The sequence below is a fragment of the Panthera uncia genome, assembly GCF_023721935.1.
Source record: "Panthera uncia isolate 11264 chromosome A1 unlocalized genomic scaffold, Puncia_PCG_1.0 HiC_scaffold_17, whole genome shotgun sequence".
Lineage (NCBI taxonomy): Eukaryota > Metazoa > Chordata > Mammalia > Carnivora > Felidae > Panthera > Panthera uncia.
The window spans coordinates 102,460,746-102,480,780 of record NW_026057577.1 but is presented as its reverse complement, the minus strand read 5'-3'; the positions used below and the strand labels follow the sequence as shown (position 1 = coordinate 102,480,780).

At 46.0% G+C, this 20,035-nt stretch overlaps 1 protein-coding gene across 1 annotated transcript in view; it reads left to right on the top strand.

Moving 5' to 3' along the window:
* The first annotated feature begins 582 nt into the window (after positions 1-582).
* Positions 583-20,035, top strand: part of ADRA1B (adrenoceptor alpha 1B) — a 51,699-nt gene continuing 32,246 nt past the window's right edge. The window contains exon 1 of the mRNA XM_049647871.1: positions 583-1,938. Coding sequence (XP_049503828.1) covers positions 990-1,938 — 949 coding nt within the window. The 5' untranslated portion in view covers positions 583-989. The remainder of the gene's footprint in view (positions 1,939-20,035) is intronic.

The window sequence follows — 20,035 nt, the reverse complement described above, 5'->3', positions numbered from 1 at the left end:
TTGCTTCAATTGCTATGTCCCCAGTGCAGGCAGTGGGTACCCGGTTAACAATTTGTTGAATGAACAAGTGAGTGAGTGAGTAAACAAACGAATGAACGAAGAGAAGCCTCTGGGCTTACCAGGGAGGTAAAGGCTGGGGGTTGGTCTCAGATCCCACTCAAGTCCCTCTCACCTGCTGCCTAACCTGGCAATTCTTCTTTCAGGCTCCACACAAGTTGCCTATCCCCCTAAATCTGGGTGCTGATTCCAGACGCCCCCCTCCCCCAGGAGCGGTAAGCACCCCACGCCGCTTTTGAGACCCAAGAATGAACAGGAGGGGCAAGAATCCCAGCGGGCCACCTAAGGTTGGGGACGGGGCTCCCCAAGCTCAGGTCACCCTTCCTCCCCCTCCCATCCCTTGGCTCGCGTAGGTCGGTGGGGGAGGGTGGCGGGGAGCGCGGCCGGCCCAGGGCTGCCCAGGGTGGCGGCGTCGGGGCTGCGGGCGCCTTCGCCGGACCCGCATTGCCCCCTAGTGCCGCGCGGAGTCAGGGCGCCGGGCTCCCCCGCCTGATGTCACCGCCGTGCAGTCAGCCCAGAGGCGGCTGGTTGCGAGCAGACCCTCCTCGGCGCTGGCTGCGCTGGGCGCCGCTGCCCGCACACCCGCCGCCGGCCGGGCCGAGCCGAGCCGGGCGCCCCCCTGCCCGCCGCCCCTCCCGCGCCGCTCCCCGCCTGGCCGGCCCGGCGCGCCTGACGTGGACCATTAAACTTGGAGCTGCCGCCTCGGCCCCTCTCTCCTCCGCCTCCCTCTGACAGCCGGGCGAGCGGGAGGCTCGGTGCAGGCAGGAGACGCGCCGCCGGGGCTGGGCTGCCCGGGGGGGAGATGAGTCCTCGCCGGGAGGGCGCCTCTGGGAAGAAGACCGCGGGCGAAGCAAAGTTGCAGGGCAGCTGAGGAGCTCGGCCGCAGCCCTTCCAGCCCCGCTCACCCCAGGCTATGGAGGGCCGACTCTAAAATGAATCCCGATCTGGACACCGGCCACAACACATCAGCACCTGCCCACTGGGGAGAGTTGAAAAATGCCAACTTCACTGGCCCCAACCAGACCTCGAGCAACTCCACACTGCCCCAGCTGGACATCACCAGGGCCATCTCCGTGGGCCTGGTGCTGGGCGCCTTCATCCTCTTTGCCATCGTGGGCAACATCGTGGTCATCCTGTCGGTGGCCTGCAACCGTCACCTGCGGACGCCCACCAACTACTTCATCGTCAACCTGGCCATTGCCGACCTGCTGCTGAGTTTCACCGTGCTGCCCTTCTCGGCCGCCCTGGAAGTGCTCGGCTACTGGGTGCTGGGACGGGTCTTCTGTGACATCTGGGCCGCTGTGGACGTCCTGTGCTGCACGGCCTCCATTCTGAGCCTGTGCGCCATCTCTATCGATCGCTACATTGGGGTGCGCTACTCTCTGCAGTACCCCACGCTGGTCACCCGGAGGAAGGCCATCTTGGCGCTCCTCAGCGTCTGGGTCTTGTCCACAGTCATCTCCATCGGGCCTCTCCTTGGGTGGAAGGAGCCCGCGCCCAATGATGACAAAGAATGTGGGGTCACTGAAGAACCTTTCTACGCCCTCTTCTCCTCCCTGGGCTCCTTCTACATCCCTCTGGCAGTCATTCTGGTCATGTACTGTCGCGTGTACATCGTTGCCAAGAGGACCACCAAGAACCTGGAGGCCGGAGTCATGAAGGAGATGTCCAACTCCAAGGAGCTGACCCTGAGGATCCACTCCAAGAACTTTCATGAGGACACCCTCAGCAGTACCAAGGCCAAGGGCCACAACCCCAGGAGTTCCATAGCTGTCAAACTTTTTAAGTTCTCCAGGGAAAAGAAAGCAGCCAAGACCTTGGGCATTGTGGTCGGTATGTTCATCTTGTGCTGGCTACCCTTCTTCATCGCTCTGCCGCTTGGTAAGTTGGGGACTGGTGGACGGGGAACAGGGCGTTTTCAGATCTGGGGTTTACTGACGAGCTTACTGTAAAGTTTTTCGTGGGGTTTGTTTTTTATGCAGCCTGTGTGTGTTTGGAGCCTGGGGAATACTGTTTGTTCTGCAAAGGCTTTGCAGATTGGGTAGCTGGCTAAGAACCAACTCAGGTGTTAGTGGAACACACGAAGTAAGGCGCTAGTCTCTTGAAATAGAACCACAGGAGGAAAACCTGGTATGTGGAATGACTCATTCAACAGCATCGGTTTAATAATTAAAAAAGACACTGGACTTGAACATCACACCAGTGTTATCACAGTAGTAATGATGTGCGGGCTAAGGCAGCGTCACTAATGCAGCATACAAAATAGTTTGTAGTTACCGCAGACGCGGCATTTGGGAAGCAGGCAGGCGCCTCGTACGCAGAAAGGCAGTTTTCATTCAGCATTTCCAGGGCTCTTGCAGAGACCCACGCTCCCCATGAGCTTTGCAGAGGTTGCGTTCTCCCCTCCTCCCTTTACCGCTTGCTATCACCTCAATGCACTCCCTTCATTATGAGTTAATAAGGGCCTTTTAACAGCTGCACGGCCCCATCCAGCCTTTGAGTTACTAAAGCTTGAGATTTGAAAGAGAAGGAAGACACCCGGAGGGTCACATGTTTTCAGTTTTTACCCAGAAATGTTCTAACTCTGGTGATTCATGGAATACCCAGATTTAAATTACAGTGGTCCCTCACCTTCAGCTACCAGACACCAAATCCTGCTAGGATGAAACTGAGTTCTTCCTCTCCTATAAAAATATGTCCATCTTCTTTTGTTTAATGGTCTGACTAAGTTGTTCGAAAAGCTTCCTGATTTTTTCCCAAGAAGACAAGGTCTGGTTAGGAGGTAAATCTACAGGAAGGTACTGTGACATGCTGTCCACATGGCTTGGGGAACACTTGTCCCTTCTCTAAGGCACTGACCTGCTTTGGGTTCCTCTCCTGTCCCTGGGAGACACTCCGGAAAATGAATGGAGGGAGGTGATCATTGCAAAGTCATGTGCCATGATATCAGAAGAGGTAACGGCTGCTACGTGCCACAACCATATATATGCCTGCAATCACACCCAGGGCTCAGTTAGAACTGAACATAATCCCTCAAACAACTAAAATTCTGAAGGCACACTGCTTTTAAGAGAAAGGGGCAAATGGAAAGAAAGCAAATTGAGATTAGGAGTTTCCATTTTTCAAAGATGAAGAAAAAAACCTGTTTAACCTACTCTCCATGTTGTCATTTCCAAGGCAGGCTTGCAAGTTAATGCCTTTCAGAAATAATTTTAGTGCATTACGTGGAAAGCGTTTGAAGCTGTACTCCACCCCGCCCCCCTCCCAGGAGTGGTCACATCTCACTGCAGAGAAGCTTTTTTTTTTTTTTTCCCCAAGGTCTTGGGGTCCTTTTGCAGGCTTGTTGGGTTAAAGTGAGTAATAGTTCACACTGCTTTGGATCATGGTTGTACACGGAAGTGATTTGGTCATGTATTAGCTATGTGACCTTGGGCAAATGAACACTCACCTGTGAGCCTCAGTTTCTCCATCTGCAAAATAGGGCTAATTACTATTTGCTCCATGGGGTTTGCACTAATGTATGGAAAGGGCTTAACACAGTGTCTGGTGCACAGCAAAATCTCAGTGAAAGTCAGCTTAGTACTACAAACCAGATCCCAGTCGTCCCTCAGCTACAGCTGTGTTTTCTCTTTCTCTACTCATTTGACCATCCCACACCTGTGACTAAAGGCTCAGAAGAGAACTGAGTCCTTCTCCTTTCTTCTTTCTGCCTCTGCACCCCCAACCTATAGAGACTAGGACCAGAGCATCCTCAGGAAGGAGAAGGCCCCAGCAGGATGCAGGGAATGGATCAAAGGTGCAAGCTTTGACTTTAGGGGGCAAGAGAAACAGGTCCAAATAGGTGAAGAGGCTGCCCACATGCTGAAATGGAAAGAGCACTGCCCTGGGGTTCAAGAGCAATAGATTTCTAATGTGAGCTCTGCCATCAATCAGCTCTGTTATCCTAGGCCTGTTTTACATCTCTGGGCTTCAGATCTCACTTTCAGGGAACAAGAGGGTTGGACTAAATCAAGGGCTCTCAAACTTTAATAAAGATCACAATCATCTGTGGAACTTGATAAGCATTCAGCTTCTTAGATATAACCCACAGAGAATTTGATTCAGTACATCAGATAGGTCTCGGGAATCCTCATGTTTAACCAGCCCACCAGGTGATTCTGAAGAGGCGGTCCACAGACCAGGCTTTGAGAATCGCTGGCCAGGGGATCGCTCAGTTCCCTTCAGGCTCCAACATCCTAGACACCAAGGTTTAAACGCGACAAAGCTTAGCCCTTCCCCAGACACATGGTGGTGCAGGATGGTGTGACTTCTCTGTGGGTCCCACTCTTCAAACTCATCCTCGGTTTCATGTCATTCACACTATCCCCACCTTTCCTCCCTTTCTGTTTATGACCTTCTGAGGCCTTAACCCTGGATTCCATGGCTTGCCCTCAGAGCTTGTTTCTCCTCTCCTTGCCATGAAACCTTTCTGCACATCCCTGCCACTATCTCCCGGAGATCTCCTGGTGTGCAGTCCCTAAGCTACTTCACCCACCTCGTCTCCCCTGGCTGCCCAACCCTTGGCAGGTAAGAAATATGGACTCCAGGCCTTGGTTGGGATGGACTCTGAAAAGTACTCAAGAGCTTCAAACAGAAAAGGTGCTTTATCAGCATGTTTTTAATAATTTAAGAAGAGCATCCCAGCAACATGAAGATGTGGGTTTCTACTTCCCCTGAGTTCAAATAACACCCAAACAAAATAAGCATGATGTAGAACAATAACTCTTTTGGAATCTGAAGAAGGTTCCAAATTCGAAATTTTCCATGAAATGCTTTTCACTCACAAGGAGAGAAAGCAGATCTAGGGGAAGACAATCATTGGCAAACAGAGAAGTGCAGGTAGGAGTAACTTGCAATTAGCAACAGACTTCCAGGTGCCTGGATGGCATGAGATTTCCATAGCTGTGTTTGTCTTCTCTGTGGGAGAGAAGGGTTGGGATCCCTCCTGGGAAGGAGGGAAAATAGTCATGCCCTCTGCAGGGTCCTGGTCAAGGGCCCCATTTGTTTTCCTTCCTCACTTATTTTTATTTTTGGGAGCAGGACTGGGCTGCCCGCAGGGCTGGGTCTCTCGTCTCCTGAGGAGTTCTCCCCACCTGTAACACCCTCCCTACCTCTTCCCCACCCTTCCCCTGCGGCCTCAGGCCAACTTGGGCCAGGGACCAGCTTTTCCTTACTAGGGAGCAGAGATGGACGCCACCAGACAAGGACCTCTTTATTCAGGCCCTGGAATCGGGCCTTGGAGGGACAGGAAATAATTGGAATATAATATAGTAGCATTTCTACGCAGTAGGCCATGTGCAAGATGTCCAAGGAATCTTCGGCTCCCAGGCATTATAATGAAGGCTAGCTCCCACCTACCTAGGGAAGACCTGGCCAGGGTCTTGAGAAGTGGCTGGGCTACTGAGGGATGTGCATTGCCTTGTGGGGATACATGGGGGGTTGGGGGGAGGGGAGCAGGAAGTACTGGGCAGCCAACTGGTAGCTGGGCTTAGTGCGTTGTTTAGAAAACACTGGAACCTTGCCTCGCTCCAAATCTTTCTTCCGTCTTTTAAAATGCTGAAAGGCACCAGGAAGCCATTATTGAACTAACTGCTTTCCCCTCCAAATAAATGAAGGTCAATTTCAAAGAAACAGTTGTGTTCTCATAGTACTGGGACCAAATAGGAATCTCTCTCTGCACTGATTTGTTTCTGTACTCCTCTCATTCAAATTGGGGCTGATGAATTCCTGCCTCCCACAAGAGCACTGGGGAGGGTGAGGGTCTCAGAGATGACTCAGGACAGGGCCACCGCCACAAATATACACACTAACCCTCCAGCTCTGAGGTTTCAAAACACAGGGATTTGAGTTGCTCACAAAGAAAGCAATTGGTTTAAGTGAGGGAGAAATTTTTACACGCAGGGAATCCTTTCTGGAAAAGGAAAATACATTCGACCATTTATGAAATCATCAATAAAGACTTCCTAATGCATCTACTCTGTGCTACATGGCCCCTGCCTGCAGGATGTTTACCACCTCGTGAGATCTTATTTTTATGAAGCATGTACTATATGCCAGACATTCTGCTAGGCCCTCTACAGACATTATCTCATTAATCCTCACAGCTACCCTGACAGGGGAGAGTAATTGCTCCCTCTCTACAGATGAATAGGTGGGAGGAGCTCAGAGCTAGAGCTGAGCTCAGAGAGGTTAGCCTTCTTGCCCCAGGTCATATAGCAAGTAAACAATAGAGCCAAGGGGTGAATCCCAGTCTGTCAGGACAGGCACGTACCTGTTCCACTGCACCTAGGAGATATCTGGCCTTCTTGCTTCCCAGTCCAAATCTGCTCTCATAGCAAATGTGCTCCAAAACTCCAGAGCTGCCATGTCAAAAGCTGGGTATTATACTTCTGTTACAAAACCTGCCTTTCTTCCACTCCCCACTCACCTCTGCAAAAAAGACACCCAGAAAATGTTAGGGAAGGGCATCCACACTCTAGCTCAGGGCTAGATTTGCTCTGTACCTACTGCACCGTGTAGGATGTTGGTCTCCCAATGCTGGACCTTCCATCGCTCCAGCCAGAGGAAAATGTGGGACCTTACCCTTTATCTGAGAATCTAGCTCTATGTCTTTAGTCATTCATTCGTTTGCTGAATAAGTATATATTTATTGGATGTCTACTGTGCATTGTGCTGAAGGTACAGTGGTGAGCAAAACGGCTATGTTCCATGTTCTCGTAGAATTTAGTTCTACAGGGGAACGCAGACCATTTGAAAAACACATGCACACAAATAACACGACACAAATTGCAACAAGTGACTTAAAGTAAAGGGATGAGATGCTATTAGAAGTAAATAATAGGAGTCAGCATATCACAGGGGTCCCTGAGTGACATTTAGGCGGAACCTGAAAAGTGTGGAGGAGCCAACTCAGTACAGGCAGCAGATAGAAGAAGAGGGTCCGGGCAGAAGGAAGAGCATGTCCAAGAGTCCTAAGGCAGGAAGTGGTGGGGAAGTAGCAAGCTTAGAGAGTTGGGGGACCAGGTACAAGTCAGGGCTGGAGGTGTGGGCAGAGGGCAGGCCACGCAGGGATTTCAGGCCACATCAAGGACTTTAGATTTTATCTTAAGGCCACTACTGAAGGGTTTGAAGCAGACAAGAGATACCATCTGAGTTATGTCTTGAAAAGATGACTCAGGCCTCCGTATGGAGCACAAATGAGAGGTGGGGCAGGTAGGAGGCCACAATCCCAGTGAGAGCTGATGGTAATTTAGACCAGGCTGGGGGCAGTGAAGGTGGAGAGAAATGGACAGATTCAAGGACTTGGGGATGGGTTGTTATATGATTCAGGAGGTTAGTGAGAACAAGAAGTATGTCTAGAATAACTCTGATGTTTCTGGGTGATGGAGGTTATCATTTGTTGAGATGCCAGCAAAACACCGTCAAGGGGATTCCTCCTAGGATCTTCCTCAGACACCATTCATCAAGGTTCATAGGACAGCATGCTGGGTGTGATCTGCCAGACACTCTTATGTGTTGAGTAGACAAAATGTCTCAACCCAAAAGCAGGGAGCTGTGACCAACAGCTAACCAACTATTCATCAGAAACATCTGACAGGGGGCTCTTTTCAAAAGCCTAGATTCTTGAGCTCCACCACAGACCTATCGTATCAGAATTTCTCATGATGGGGCAGAGAATTTCAATTTTTAACAAGTTCCCAGGTGATTTCTATGCAGCCAACATAGCACCAGTTCCCCCCAACCCATGCCTGGGAACCCCTGGAATGAACACCCTGTGAAGAGCCAGGAAAATTTGGTTATGCTTCCCCCAGTGCAGTCAGAAGCATCTCCAATCCTGCCCAGTCCCTTGGGCTAGTCCACATGGAGAAAGGCAGAAGGCTGATGAGAAGGAAAGTGAATTCTTTAAACTAGAGCCTCCCTGGAGAAGAGGAAGAGAAGGAGCACCGTAGAAGCAGCTCTTCAATGTATTGGGTACACTGCCCAACACTGAATGCTCTGTGTTGTTCATAATTCTCACAAACCCCTCTGCAGAGCAAGCATCATCATCCCTGTGTTTATAGGTTAGGGAACAAGAGTTCAGAGGGGTTTGGTAATTTGCCCAAGGTCACACAGCTAGTAAATGGTAGAGTCTATCAGACTCCACATTTGGCACTCAATAAGCATTTATTATATTATCCCTGTTGTTACTACAGTGCTTCCTGAACATTTGTCTGGGGTCTGGTGCCGAAGGGTATAAAATTTTTACTGGCTCATGACAAGATGAGAAAAAAATTAGAAAAATTCTGTGTTTTTCCAAATGTATTCAAAATAAATAACTGTCCTTTTATTCTAAAGACTATGTCCTTTCTATTTTGGGACACTGAAATAGCATTTCTTTGATGGAATGATGGTAGTAAATAGTGATGATGATGATGATGATGATGATGTGTGTGTGTGTGTGTGTGTATGTTTAATGACCTACTTGGCAAAATAACAAGTTGGTAGCCCTACATCTGTCCCCACCAAAATTTTTTTTGAAATTTTACTGTGAGGGTCCTAAAGTCTTGGAATCACGGAAGATACCACGGTGGTTAGACACAAGACGTATTTGTGGGAGAAATCAAGCAGTAAAGGAGGGAAGGAGGGCAGAAGGGAAGGAGGGGATAGATAATGAGTTAGCCTCACCTTTGCAGTGGCATTCAAAGGACTGGCAGAAGGGCAGGCAGGGGGGAAGAATTATGTGTGAAGGGTCATGCTTATCAGGTAACTACAGGATGGGGGGCCATTTGTGGAGGCACCGAATCCTGCTGGGGCAAAACAGGCCACAGAAATGCCAGCAGGTGCACATGTAGCTGCATTGCCATCACAGCTGAGCCTATTCAGGTCTGTAATGCAGGAAATGCCTTTACCTGAGTGTGTGTGTGGCTCATAAAAATAACTGATGGCAGCTGGACCCACTGGGAAATTGCTTTCTCTGATATCTCCAGGATGTTTCCACAGTCACTGTGCTCCAGACCATGTCTGATAATAATACTACTAATACATCCCATTTATTGGATCTTGCCATGTGCCACGCTCCCTGAGCTACACTGGGCTAGGGGTACTTCTGTGAGTTCTCTAATGGACTCCTCTCCAAAGGCTTACAAAGTGAGCACTGCTTTGTCCCCATTTTACAGATAAGGAAACTGAAGGCCAGAGAAGTTGAGTGATTTGCCTCAGGCTATGCAGCTGATGAGGGATGGAACCTGGATTCACAAGGAGGCAATCAGATAATGCTAAGGAGTTATCACGGGGGGTACCCTAAGTGTGGAGCTCTGAGCTTTGATTTATGGAACCTCACAAAGGAGTTGGGGAAACCAAAGTCTATTCAGAGAAGGAGGAAAGGAAGCAAGTAGCTGCCTATCATTCAGCAACTGAGAGGCATCGTGTCCTAGAGAGAAAAGTAAAGAAATCTAAAAATAATTGGGTCTTTCCCCTAGCAAGATGTCAAAATTTCTCTTTTATTATGGGTACTTCAGACATTGTGCAGTCTCACAGCTTATGACTGGTAATTTCACATACTTTTTCTTTTTTTTTTTTTTTTTTTTTGAGAGAGAGGCCCGGGCTGGGAAGAGGGACAGAGAAAGAATCTTTTTTTTTCAATCTTAATTTATTTTTGAGAGAGAGAGAGACAGAGCACGAGCAGGGGAGGGGCAGAGAGAGAGGGAGACACAGAATCCGAAGCAGGCTCCAGGTTCTGATCTGTCAGCACAGAGCCCGACACAGGGGTCAAACTCATGAAATGTGAGTTCATGACCTGAGCCAAAGTCAGACGCTTAACCGACTGAGCCACCCAGTTGCCCCAGAAAGAGAGAAATATTAAGCAAGCTCCAGACTCAGTGCGGAGCCTGACACAGGACCCAATCCCACAACCCTGAGATCATGACTTGAGCCAAAATCAAGAGTCGGATGCTCAACTGACTGAGCCACCAGACAGCCCAGTAATTTCACATACTTTTTTAAGATTTTTATCAAATTGGGGAAAACAAAATTTGGGAGATTTTCTTTCATAGTTTAGTTTCTGGCTTGGATATATTTCAGAACGTGATTTGCCTCTGCCACCCACATACATGAGGTCCCACACTGTAGGACTTCTCATATCATGGCTCAGACTCTGGCCCTACCTCTTGATGTCACATATCCAGGTGAGTCAGCATCGTGAACAAGAGAGTATTTCTAGGAGCTGTTTTTCCACCTTGCAGTAAGTGGCTAGTGATGACCAAACTATCCAGAAAAAAAAGTCTGCAAGCCACATATATTTATTCACTATATACATTCAACCCAAATGAATGGGTTGCCTAGTAGCTCCCCAAAATGCTCATGGCCCCTATACTCCATGGCCTCCCCGGGCAAGGGGAAATATGATAGAGGGAAGTGAAAGCGGAAACAGACAGCAGTCCTAATCAATTGCAGTTAATAGATCTTACTTTTGAAAACTTTACAAAATCGTACAATATAAGGAAAATTCCTGGGGTCTCTCCCGGGGCCTTGAAGAGTCCCATAAAAAGAGGACCCCTGAGGCTAAGCAAGTGCTGTTCATCCACCCCAAGCACCGCAGGCATGGCTCTCCCTAGCAACCTGGTGACTGATCAACTTCTCTCTCCTCTACAAACTGTACACAAGAGTAAGCAGTGACCACATCTTTCCTCTCCGCCTAACACAGGTGCTCACAAAGCTAAGTGAATGAGTAGATAGCAGCACTATGAGTTTAGCAGGAGAATTAGGAGAGTCCTATAACTCAGATAGAATTAGTTGCCATTTCCCAGGCTCAGTCAGCTAAGCGTCCGACTTCGGCTCAGGTCATGATTTCGCGGTCTGTGAGTTCAAGCCCCGCGTTGGGCTCTGTGCTGACAGCTCAGAGCCTGGAGCCTGCTTTGGATGCTATGACTCCCTCTCCCTGCCCCTCCCCTGCTTGCTCTCTCTCTCTCTCTCTCTCTCTCAAAAGTAAATAAAACATAAAAAAAAAATTTATAAAAAGAATTAGTTGTCATTTCCCAAAAACACCTTGCATCTTCCTCCTCCTGTGCATTTGCTCAGACTGTTTCCCTCTACTAGAAATGCTCTTCCCATACCCTCTGAATATCCAAATCCTGCCCACCCAAACCCTAGTTCTGTGGACACCTCTCTCACAGAATCTTTCTTGGTCCCCATGCCTTTCCTGGCAGTGATCTCTCCCTCCCTCCCTCGTTTATGATGCCTGCCACATCTGTCCATGGGGATCAGCACTGATGTGCACATCTTTGGCAGTGCTATCAGGCTACGAACCCCTGGAGGACAGGGTCCAGGTTTGACGCATCTCATCCTCCATACCTAAAGACAAGTACCTAGTAGACTCTGTAAAATAGCGATTGCAGGGGCACCTGGGTGGCTCAGTCGGTTGGGCGTCCGTCTTTGACTCAGGTCATGATCTCATGGTCTGTGGGTTTGAGCCCCACGTCGGGCTCTGTGCTGACAGCTTGGAGCCTGGAGCCTGCTTCAGATTCTGTGTCTCCCTCTCTCTCTCTGCCCTACCCCTACTCATGCTCTGTCTCTTTCTGTCTCAAAAATCAAAATAAACATTAAAAAAAATAAATAAATAAAAATAAAATAAAATAAAATAAAATAAAATAAAATAGATTGCAGCCACGATTCACACAGTGCTTTCTAGACTTTATCCACCATTTTCCCGTCAGACAGGTATTAGGGTTTTGCCCATTTTATAAATAAGGAAATGGGCCTAAAGGGGTTAAGTGACTTATCTCATTCCTAGAAACTATTACAGGCACATTGAAAGGAGATTGTAGTGACTGCTCTTGTAAAACCAAAATACCAATATGGGCCTGGTGCTGGGGTCAATGGGGAAAGATTGGATATGTGAAGGCTAGAGTGGACACAGACAGGAGCTTGAAAATTGGACAGTATCTTCATCCTTTATTAAAAGGTTATTACTCCACCCACCTCGGGGGGAGACCTGTCTATTGCCAATCGGCCCCCAATTCCACCTTACTAGCCCTTGTCATGCTCCTCTCACTTCTTGGAGAGATATGGTCAGCATCAGTCCCCGCAGAAGCAGGGGAGGAGGAGACGATTCTGGTGACTTTATATAGCAGGGCCAGAGTAAGACCTTAGAGAGGCCTGAGGTGATGTGAAATGAATACTGCTCTCACCTCCATCATAATTCTAAATTAAAACATATACAGGGGCGCCTGGGTGGTTCCATAGGTTAAGCATCCAACTTCAACTCAGGTCATGATCTCACTGCTGGTGAGTTCGAGCCCCGTGTCGGACTCTGTGCTGACAGCTCGCAGCTCGGAACTTGGAACCTGCTTCGGATTCTGTCTCTGTCTCTCTGCCCCTCCCCTGCTTGTGCTCTGTCTCTCTCAAATATAAATAAAAAATAAACATTAAAAAAAAACACATATACATGTGTGTGCACATACACACACGCACACAGGGCCCTACAAATAAATGTGAGGCCTACGACATTCTGATGCACGCCATGAAGACTACTTTGATTTCTGGAATAGCAAATTACTTCCCAAAAAAGTGGAGATGTCACAAGTCTGCCAATGCTCTATAGACTCACTGGGTCTGCTTGACGTGTAATGCGGCATTGCTCTATAATGGAACGACCAGACGTCCCCATCCCCATTATGTCTGTTACCAAACCATGATGATGGTTGTTATTATTATCATAACCCCCTCTTATTCTCAAAAGTGTCTCGATTTGAATGATGAAAGTACTTCCCTCTGTGAAGTTCCAGAGGAAGAGTGCGCTTGCCTCCTGGTCACTGAGGAGCCTGAGGTGGGGACAAGAGAGACTCGGCACCCACAGCCTCAGCCATCTGGAGAAAGATGCATAATGACAGTGCAGTGAGCCACAATTTAAGGAGGAAAGACGCAAATTCTCATGTGTGTTTTTTGTGGGGAAACAGGAGTTACTATAAAGGTTGATTTGCAATTTTTGAATCTTCATCTGGCTGACATACACTAGTGACGGAGGTGGGGTCTGGAACCATGGCTGGCTGACCCTAAATACTTAGCAAATGAAGGAAAGGATCCATCTCACGCAAGACAAATGATGGGATCTGAAGGACACACATTTCCGGAATGCAGAGACGAGAGAAGGGGTAGGCTGAAATTATAAGATTTGAGGGGCAGGGGGGAAAGTGAGCTGTGTCTGAAGGACTCCTAAGACTGGAATTTCTAAGAGGGAGGGGCATCTTCACTCTATCCATCACCCCCACTCCTGGTGTGACAGAGCGTGGGTCAGCCCAAGGTACAGTCCTCACTGGCAGGCCTGTGTCAGCAGGACGTCTGACCACACCCACCAACAGCCCATCTGAGCCCCATTTGAACACTCAAGCGCCCTTCTGGTGTGAGCACACAAATTGTGCTATAAAGGTTTCACCAATGAACAGTTTGGGCCAAAATGTTCAGAAACAGAATGTTCTAGTACACCCAAGGCGACCATTCCTCACAGAGCCCCATTTAACTTTTTCCAGGGGTATCTGCTCACAGCACCTTGCTCCCCTGAAGCTGGGATGCATTTGGGGCTGGCTTCGCATGATTTTTGAAATTCTTCTTTAAGATAGAGTTTCTTGCCAGGCTGACGTGCATTGCTTACAGGCTGAGCTCAGCACCCTGGCTATGCCCCAGAAGGAGGTTAAAATGGGACCAAGGGCAAGCCGGGCTTACTGTCATTCACAGGCATGGGCCCCAGGGCTCACACTACCAGCACAGCCGGGCAGAGTTCCAGGGAGGCAGCTGGTGGGGGGAAGGAAGTTCCACCAACTGGAAGCACAACAACAAAAAAATTACATCTCCAATTTATATATTCAGGCCATAAATTGCCCCCTGGCATCAAGAGAAAGTGGTAGGGCCCCTTTCCCTGCTCCCAAGTACACCCTTGCAGTCTCCATTTGTGACTCCTTGTCCGAAGCCCTTCAGAAGTTACCTTAACACAATGGTTCTTGGACTTTCTTGCTCTCTGGGCCCCTTTTGGCAATCTGGCGAAGCCCCTTCTCACCATAGACACATAAATAAGAGACAGGAATGCAAAGAAAACCAATTATGCTGAAATAGTTATTATAGTGCTGAAAACAAACAAATTTATGATGGAGTAAAAAATGTTCTTCTTTATTAACATATTAAATAAATGAGCTCCAGCAGCAAGTCAAATAAATAACTACTATAATTCTGAAGTAGTGACAAGTGGTTCACGGTATCTGCAAAAAATGTAATATGATATCACAAATCTGATTTCTATTGGTGACAAATCCTGATAATTCTCCTATGGTTTGCTGCCCACATTCCTACTGAAGGAAGTGCTAACTTTCAGCCAAAGGTTAGTTTAAAAAAATTTAAAAAGTGACTCTTCCCATCCAAGTTCACAGACACCCCCTTAACCTCAGAATAAGAACTCTGCTACACAATATTATAAAGATGTACTTCAGGATGTTAGGCTCTTTAGACATTTTTCTGTATCAATTTAAATGCACATGGACTATGCCATCATGCTTTATAGCTATTTTGCATAACTACTTGCAGCAACTTTTTATTAGCTAATTTCTTTACTAAAAAATAACACATAAACATTTAAATTAGAAAGAAGAAAAAAAAAAAAAGCAATGAACAAAACTCTTCTGCCCTTGCCAGACCCAGGTCTGACTTTATCCTGGACCCTCAGTCGTTTTCCCAGAAGGAAACACTATTACCCCAGGTTGTGTGTGCTTCCAGAAATATTCTATTTATTTATAAGCATACATTTGTGTCCGTGTGTGTGTGCATAAATTTGAGTGTATGTGTGTATGGGATATGTGTTTCTACCCCGTTTACTTTTACAAATGATATCATTTTCTAAAAATTCTCAGATAAGGAAGGTTATGATCTGTACTTAACAGGGTGTCCTGGGCATGTCAGTGTATAGAGTTACTGCTTTCCTTTCATGGCTGCATAGTAACCCATTTAAGGGTGCATCCTATTTTACTTACCAGTTTCCCCAGTGATTGACATTTAGGTTATTTTTGGCCTTTTACTACGGCCAACACTGTTGCAATGAATATTTTTGCATATATGTCTGTGCCCACATATTTGGGATAAATTCATAGAAATGGAATCATTGGGGCAAGGAATGTTTGGTATTTTAGGTTTAGCCTGATTATGTTCAATTTTACATAAATAAGGAATTTTAAATATAATAAAATGTACAGTGTTATTAAAACAAATAGGTTAGATCTATGTCTATGAATCTATTATTTAGGAGAGTTATTCATGACATTTAAATTAAAAAACTAACTCATAGAATTAACTTGTAATCCCATTTTTTTTTAATTTTTTTTTAACGTTTATTTATTTTTTTGAGACAGAGACAGAGCATGAACAGGGGAGGGTCAGAGAGAGGGAGACACAGAATCTGAAACAGGCTCCAGGCTCTGAGCTGTCAGCACAGAGCCCGACGCGGGGCTCGAACTCACGGACCGCGAGATCATGACCTGAGCCGAAGTCGGCCGCTTAACCGACTGAGCCACCCAGGTGCCCCTGTAATCCCATTTTTAAAAGCCATTAATCTAGTCACCTCCAGGGGTACAATGAAGGGAGGAAGAGTGGATTATTAATTCTTTTATATACCTCTGTATTATTTCACATGTTACAATGAGGAAATATTCTATTTGTGATTAAGAAAGTGTGATAGAATATAACTTGAGTTTCAAGAGTTACCATGGGGCTATTTAATTTTTTATGATTTTAAGAGAAAAAGTATCAATGGCCAAAAGGAAAAAAATGTTATTTGTCATTTTTAATCTAATTTTAGTTTACATATACTTACTATATTTTTTCTTGATAAACATATATACATATATGCGTGTGTGTGTGTGTGTGTGTGTGTGTGTGTGTATCCTATTATGTGATCACAGCTCTAGAAAACTTAAAAATTACTTGTCCCCTTTCTCTGTTGGATACAGACGTGCCTAGTTCCACACTTCAAAAACATGTTGTCAAGTTGCTTGTTGATTTTTGGTTTTGTATTTTTTTCAAAGTGAGAATTTATCACTCTTCATAGCAAAAAATAATTTAGACACAACAGCAAGATATAAAAAAGAAAGGAAAAGTCGCCCATAATCCTTCTCTCTATATCATGTTTTAATATTTTTCCTATAAGACTTTCCAGAATTTTCCATATGAGTGTGTGTGTGTGTGTGTGTGTGTGTACACACAGATTTGATCACCTAGTATTTTAATCACTAAGCATCAAGTGCTGACTTCTTTCCATTTCAATAAATCTGAATCTTCTCATTTTTTTAATTTATTTGTCACATTTTTTAAAGCTGCATTTCATTTCATAATGGGCGGTACCATCATGTACTTAATCAATCCACTTATGACAACTCATTTATGTAAGTAGGTGAGACATCACCTTCTATCACATTCAGAAGGTGTGGAGTGAAAAGTATGTCCCTCTCACCTCTCTGGCCCACAACCATCCACTGACCATCCCTGGAGGCAGCTATTGTCAATTTCCTGCATAGCAAAATATATTTGTATGTTCTTTTTAATGGAAATCACATACTAAAAACATTATTTGGCACTTTGATTTTTTTCACTAAATAATGTACCTTAGAGATCTTCCCACTTCAATATAAATACAATAACCTCATTCTTTTTAATAGCTGCATAGTATTCCATTGTACTTTTTTTTTTCTTCTAATAAGTAGTCCTCTACTGAAGGACATGTAGGTTGTTTCAAAATTTTTGATATCACAACGCTATAGTAAATATTCTTGTACACACTTCATCATTTTCTATATCATCTGTAAGATAAACTCCTGGAAGTGGACTATTTGGAGTAAATTTTCAAATTTTTGTAAATATTGCCAGGCCATCCTCCTTAGAGCTTGTACCAATTTGCATTTCCATAACTGATATTTGAGAGTGCCCACATATTTGCCAATAGTGTGTTATCAAACTTTCTGATCTTTGCCTCCTGGATAGGGGACACTGGGGGAATGAGGCTAAGCAACTTTTTGTGTGTGTAGAATAACCCATCCTCTCTTGATGTACATTTGTTTTGAGTTTTCAGCCATAACAAACATGCTATCCACATTTTTCCTTTAAGATCTTTTTGCACCTGCCTTAAGGATTTCCTTATAATAAAGCCCACGTTGAATGGCTAGATCAAAAGGTAAATTCAGATGAAAGGCCTCAGTCATGTATTACCCTCTAGGAAGGGTGTGGCAATTTGCACTCCCACTAAGTGTGTTTCAGCACAGCTGAAGAAACTGCTTTTTATACTGATAAGTTCTCATTGCCAGTGGAGAAGTTTCAGGCATCTGCATGACAAATCAGCTTCCGCACAGAGGTGATAAAATGGCTTAAAAGCTTCAAATCCTTCCAATGAATTTGGTGTCAGCTTCCCAAGTTCAGGGCTAGCAAGCTGCCCTCTTGTAATGCAACACCCCATCCATCAGTGGAGCCAGAACAGGCAGTGGCCTTGGAATGTGTGTATTTTACCCAGAATCTGAGAACAAAAAGCAGTCACCCACAGTGTGTAAACGGATTTGATCTTTCACAAGGCTTCCAGGCCCACCACTATCCACACCAGTGGTTCGAGGCTCTGGGGCTCCTGATTTAAATCCATAACAATATTAAAGAAAACATTGCCCCCCACCCCCACCCCCTGGCTCCAGGAAAACACTAGAGTTTGAGGTAATTGGAGGATGAGTTATTAAGGAAGGATTCCTCTGGGCACCCAAACTTGCCCCACTCCACCATGGGGGCGTGTGCAAGTCCAGAGAGTGCAGTGGACAGTCTACATTTAGACCAGAGCATGGCAAATGCACCACATTTTAGTTGCAAAATTCAAATTGGCTCTGGAAGATGCCAGCCTCACAAATTGGAAATTGAATTGAGCGCTGCTCAAGAAGTAAGGAGATGGCCTGTGGAGCAGATTCTGCCGGGAAGGGAGGCTTTTCGCAAGGGAGTCAATGGGCCCTGGTCAGCCAGGGGTGAAATTTAGTGCTGACCTTGAACTGCTGATCTGGAAGGAGAGGCAGGGTTATTTTCAGACTGTACTAAATCTAGAGGTGTTGGAACCAGCATCTAGGACAGGGCAGGGATGGGGCGAACTTTGACCTACTGCCACAGGGCCGGAGATCAAGGAAAGGCGAAGCCAGGTGTCTGGGACCAACCAGTGATTCTCAGAAAGTGCAGAGGCCTGGCACCTTCCCTTCTCTGGGACAGCCTTGTAGCCCTTCGTGACTCCGTTTGAGTGGCAGCTTGCGTGCTAGAAAGAACAGAGACATTGAAATCAGACAAATACAGGTCTGGAGTCCTGGCTCCACAGCTCATTTCTCCAAGCCTCAATGAATTCATCTGTAAAATGTGACTGAAATCATCTGCTCATAGGATTGTAAGTGAGAAATAAATAAGAAAGGATGAAAGGACTCAGCTAAGTGCCAAACACTGGTAAATATTTCATAAACATCAGCTACTAATGTATGTGAAGCCTCTAATACACTCTCCACTTTGGAGGAGATATTTAATAAGTTCCTGTTTGTTCTTATGATTATGACTAATTCTACGAAGGAGCTAGTATGCCTTATGAGAAAACAAAAACAGGATCGGTTCCTTCACGTTAAAAGGTTGGGTGATCCCTCTGTTAAGAGGAAAGGAATAAAAAACTAAGTAAATAGAGTGCCAAGTGTGATGGTCACGTGGTCAGAAAATATTAGACGACATTTACATTTCTACTCACGTTTCACTGTTTTTAAAATTGTTTTGATATTTAATTATGAGATATCTCCATCATTCCAAAAAGTACAAAAAATAATCTTTTGTACTCCTCCACCCAGATTTAACAAAAGTTAACATGTTGCTGAATTTGCTACATATCTTTTTTTCTTCTTTTAAGAAATAAAATGTTACAAATACATCTAAAAGCCCCACTTCTTGCGGCGCCTGGGTGGCTCAGTTGGTTAAGCATCCGAATTCGGTTCAGTTCATGATCTCGCGGTTCTTGAGTTCGAGCCCTGAGTCAGGCTCTGTGCTGACAACTCAGAGCCTGGAACCTGCTTCAGATTCTGTGTTTTCCCTCTCTCTCTGTCCCTCCCTGCTCACTCTCTGTCTCTCTCTTTCTCAAAAATAAATAAACATTAAAAATTAAAAGCCCCACTCCTCTTCATGTTCACCTCTCTCCTTCTCAGAGATCTTCCAGGATACATGTATAGGATTAAATAGACTCTCTCCCCTACACTTTTTTAAATGTATACTCTCAGAAGCAAGAAAAGTTTTCAGACTGGGGCTCTGGATTATGTCACCCCTGATTTCAAATTCTGTTCCTGCTCCTTTACTAGCTCTGTGGTCTTTGGCAAATTGCTCGACCTCTCTGCTCCTCCTTTCCACTCTAAAATGGGACAAATAACAGGTCCTTCGCTGGGTCCTTGTGAGGATGAAATAAGATTATTCATTTAAAGCAATTGTTCTCGGGGCACCTGGGTGGCTCAGTCGATTAAGTGTCCGACTTCGGCTCAGGTCACGATCCCACGGTTCATGGGTTTAAGCCCCGCATCGGGCTCTGTGCTGACAGCTCGGAGCCTAGAGCCTGCTTCGGATTCTGTGTCTCCCTCTTTCTGCCCCTCCCCCACTCGCACTCTGTCTCCCTCTGTCTCAAAAATAAAAATAAACATTTAAAAAAAAACTTAAAGCAATTGTTCTTTACCAAGGATGATTCCCCTCACCACCCCCCCCCCCCCCCCCCCCCATGGGACATTTGGCAATGTCAGAAGACATTTTTGACTGTCACAACTGGAGTGTGCTACTGGCATCTAGTGGGAGAGGCCAGGGATACAGCTAAACACCCTATAATGCGCAGGACAGAGAACTCTCTGGCCCAGGATGTCAATACTGCCAAAGTGGAGAAACCCTAATGTAAAGCATGCTGTCA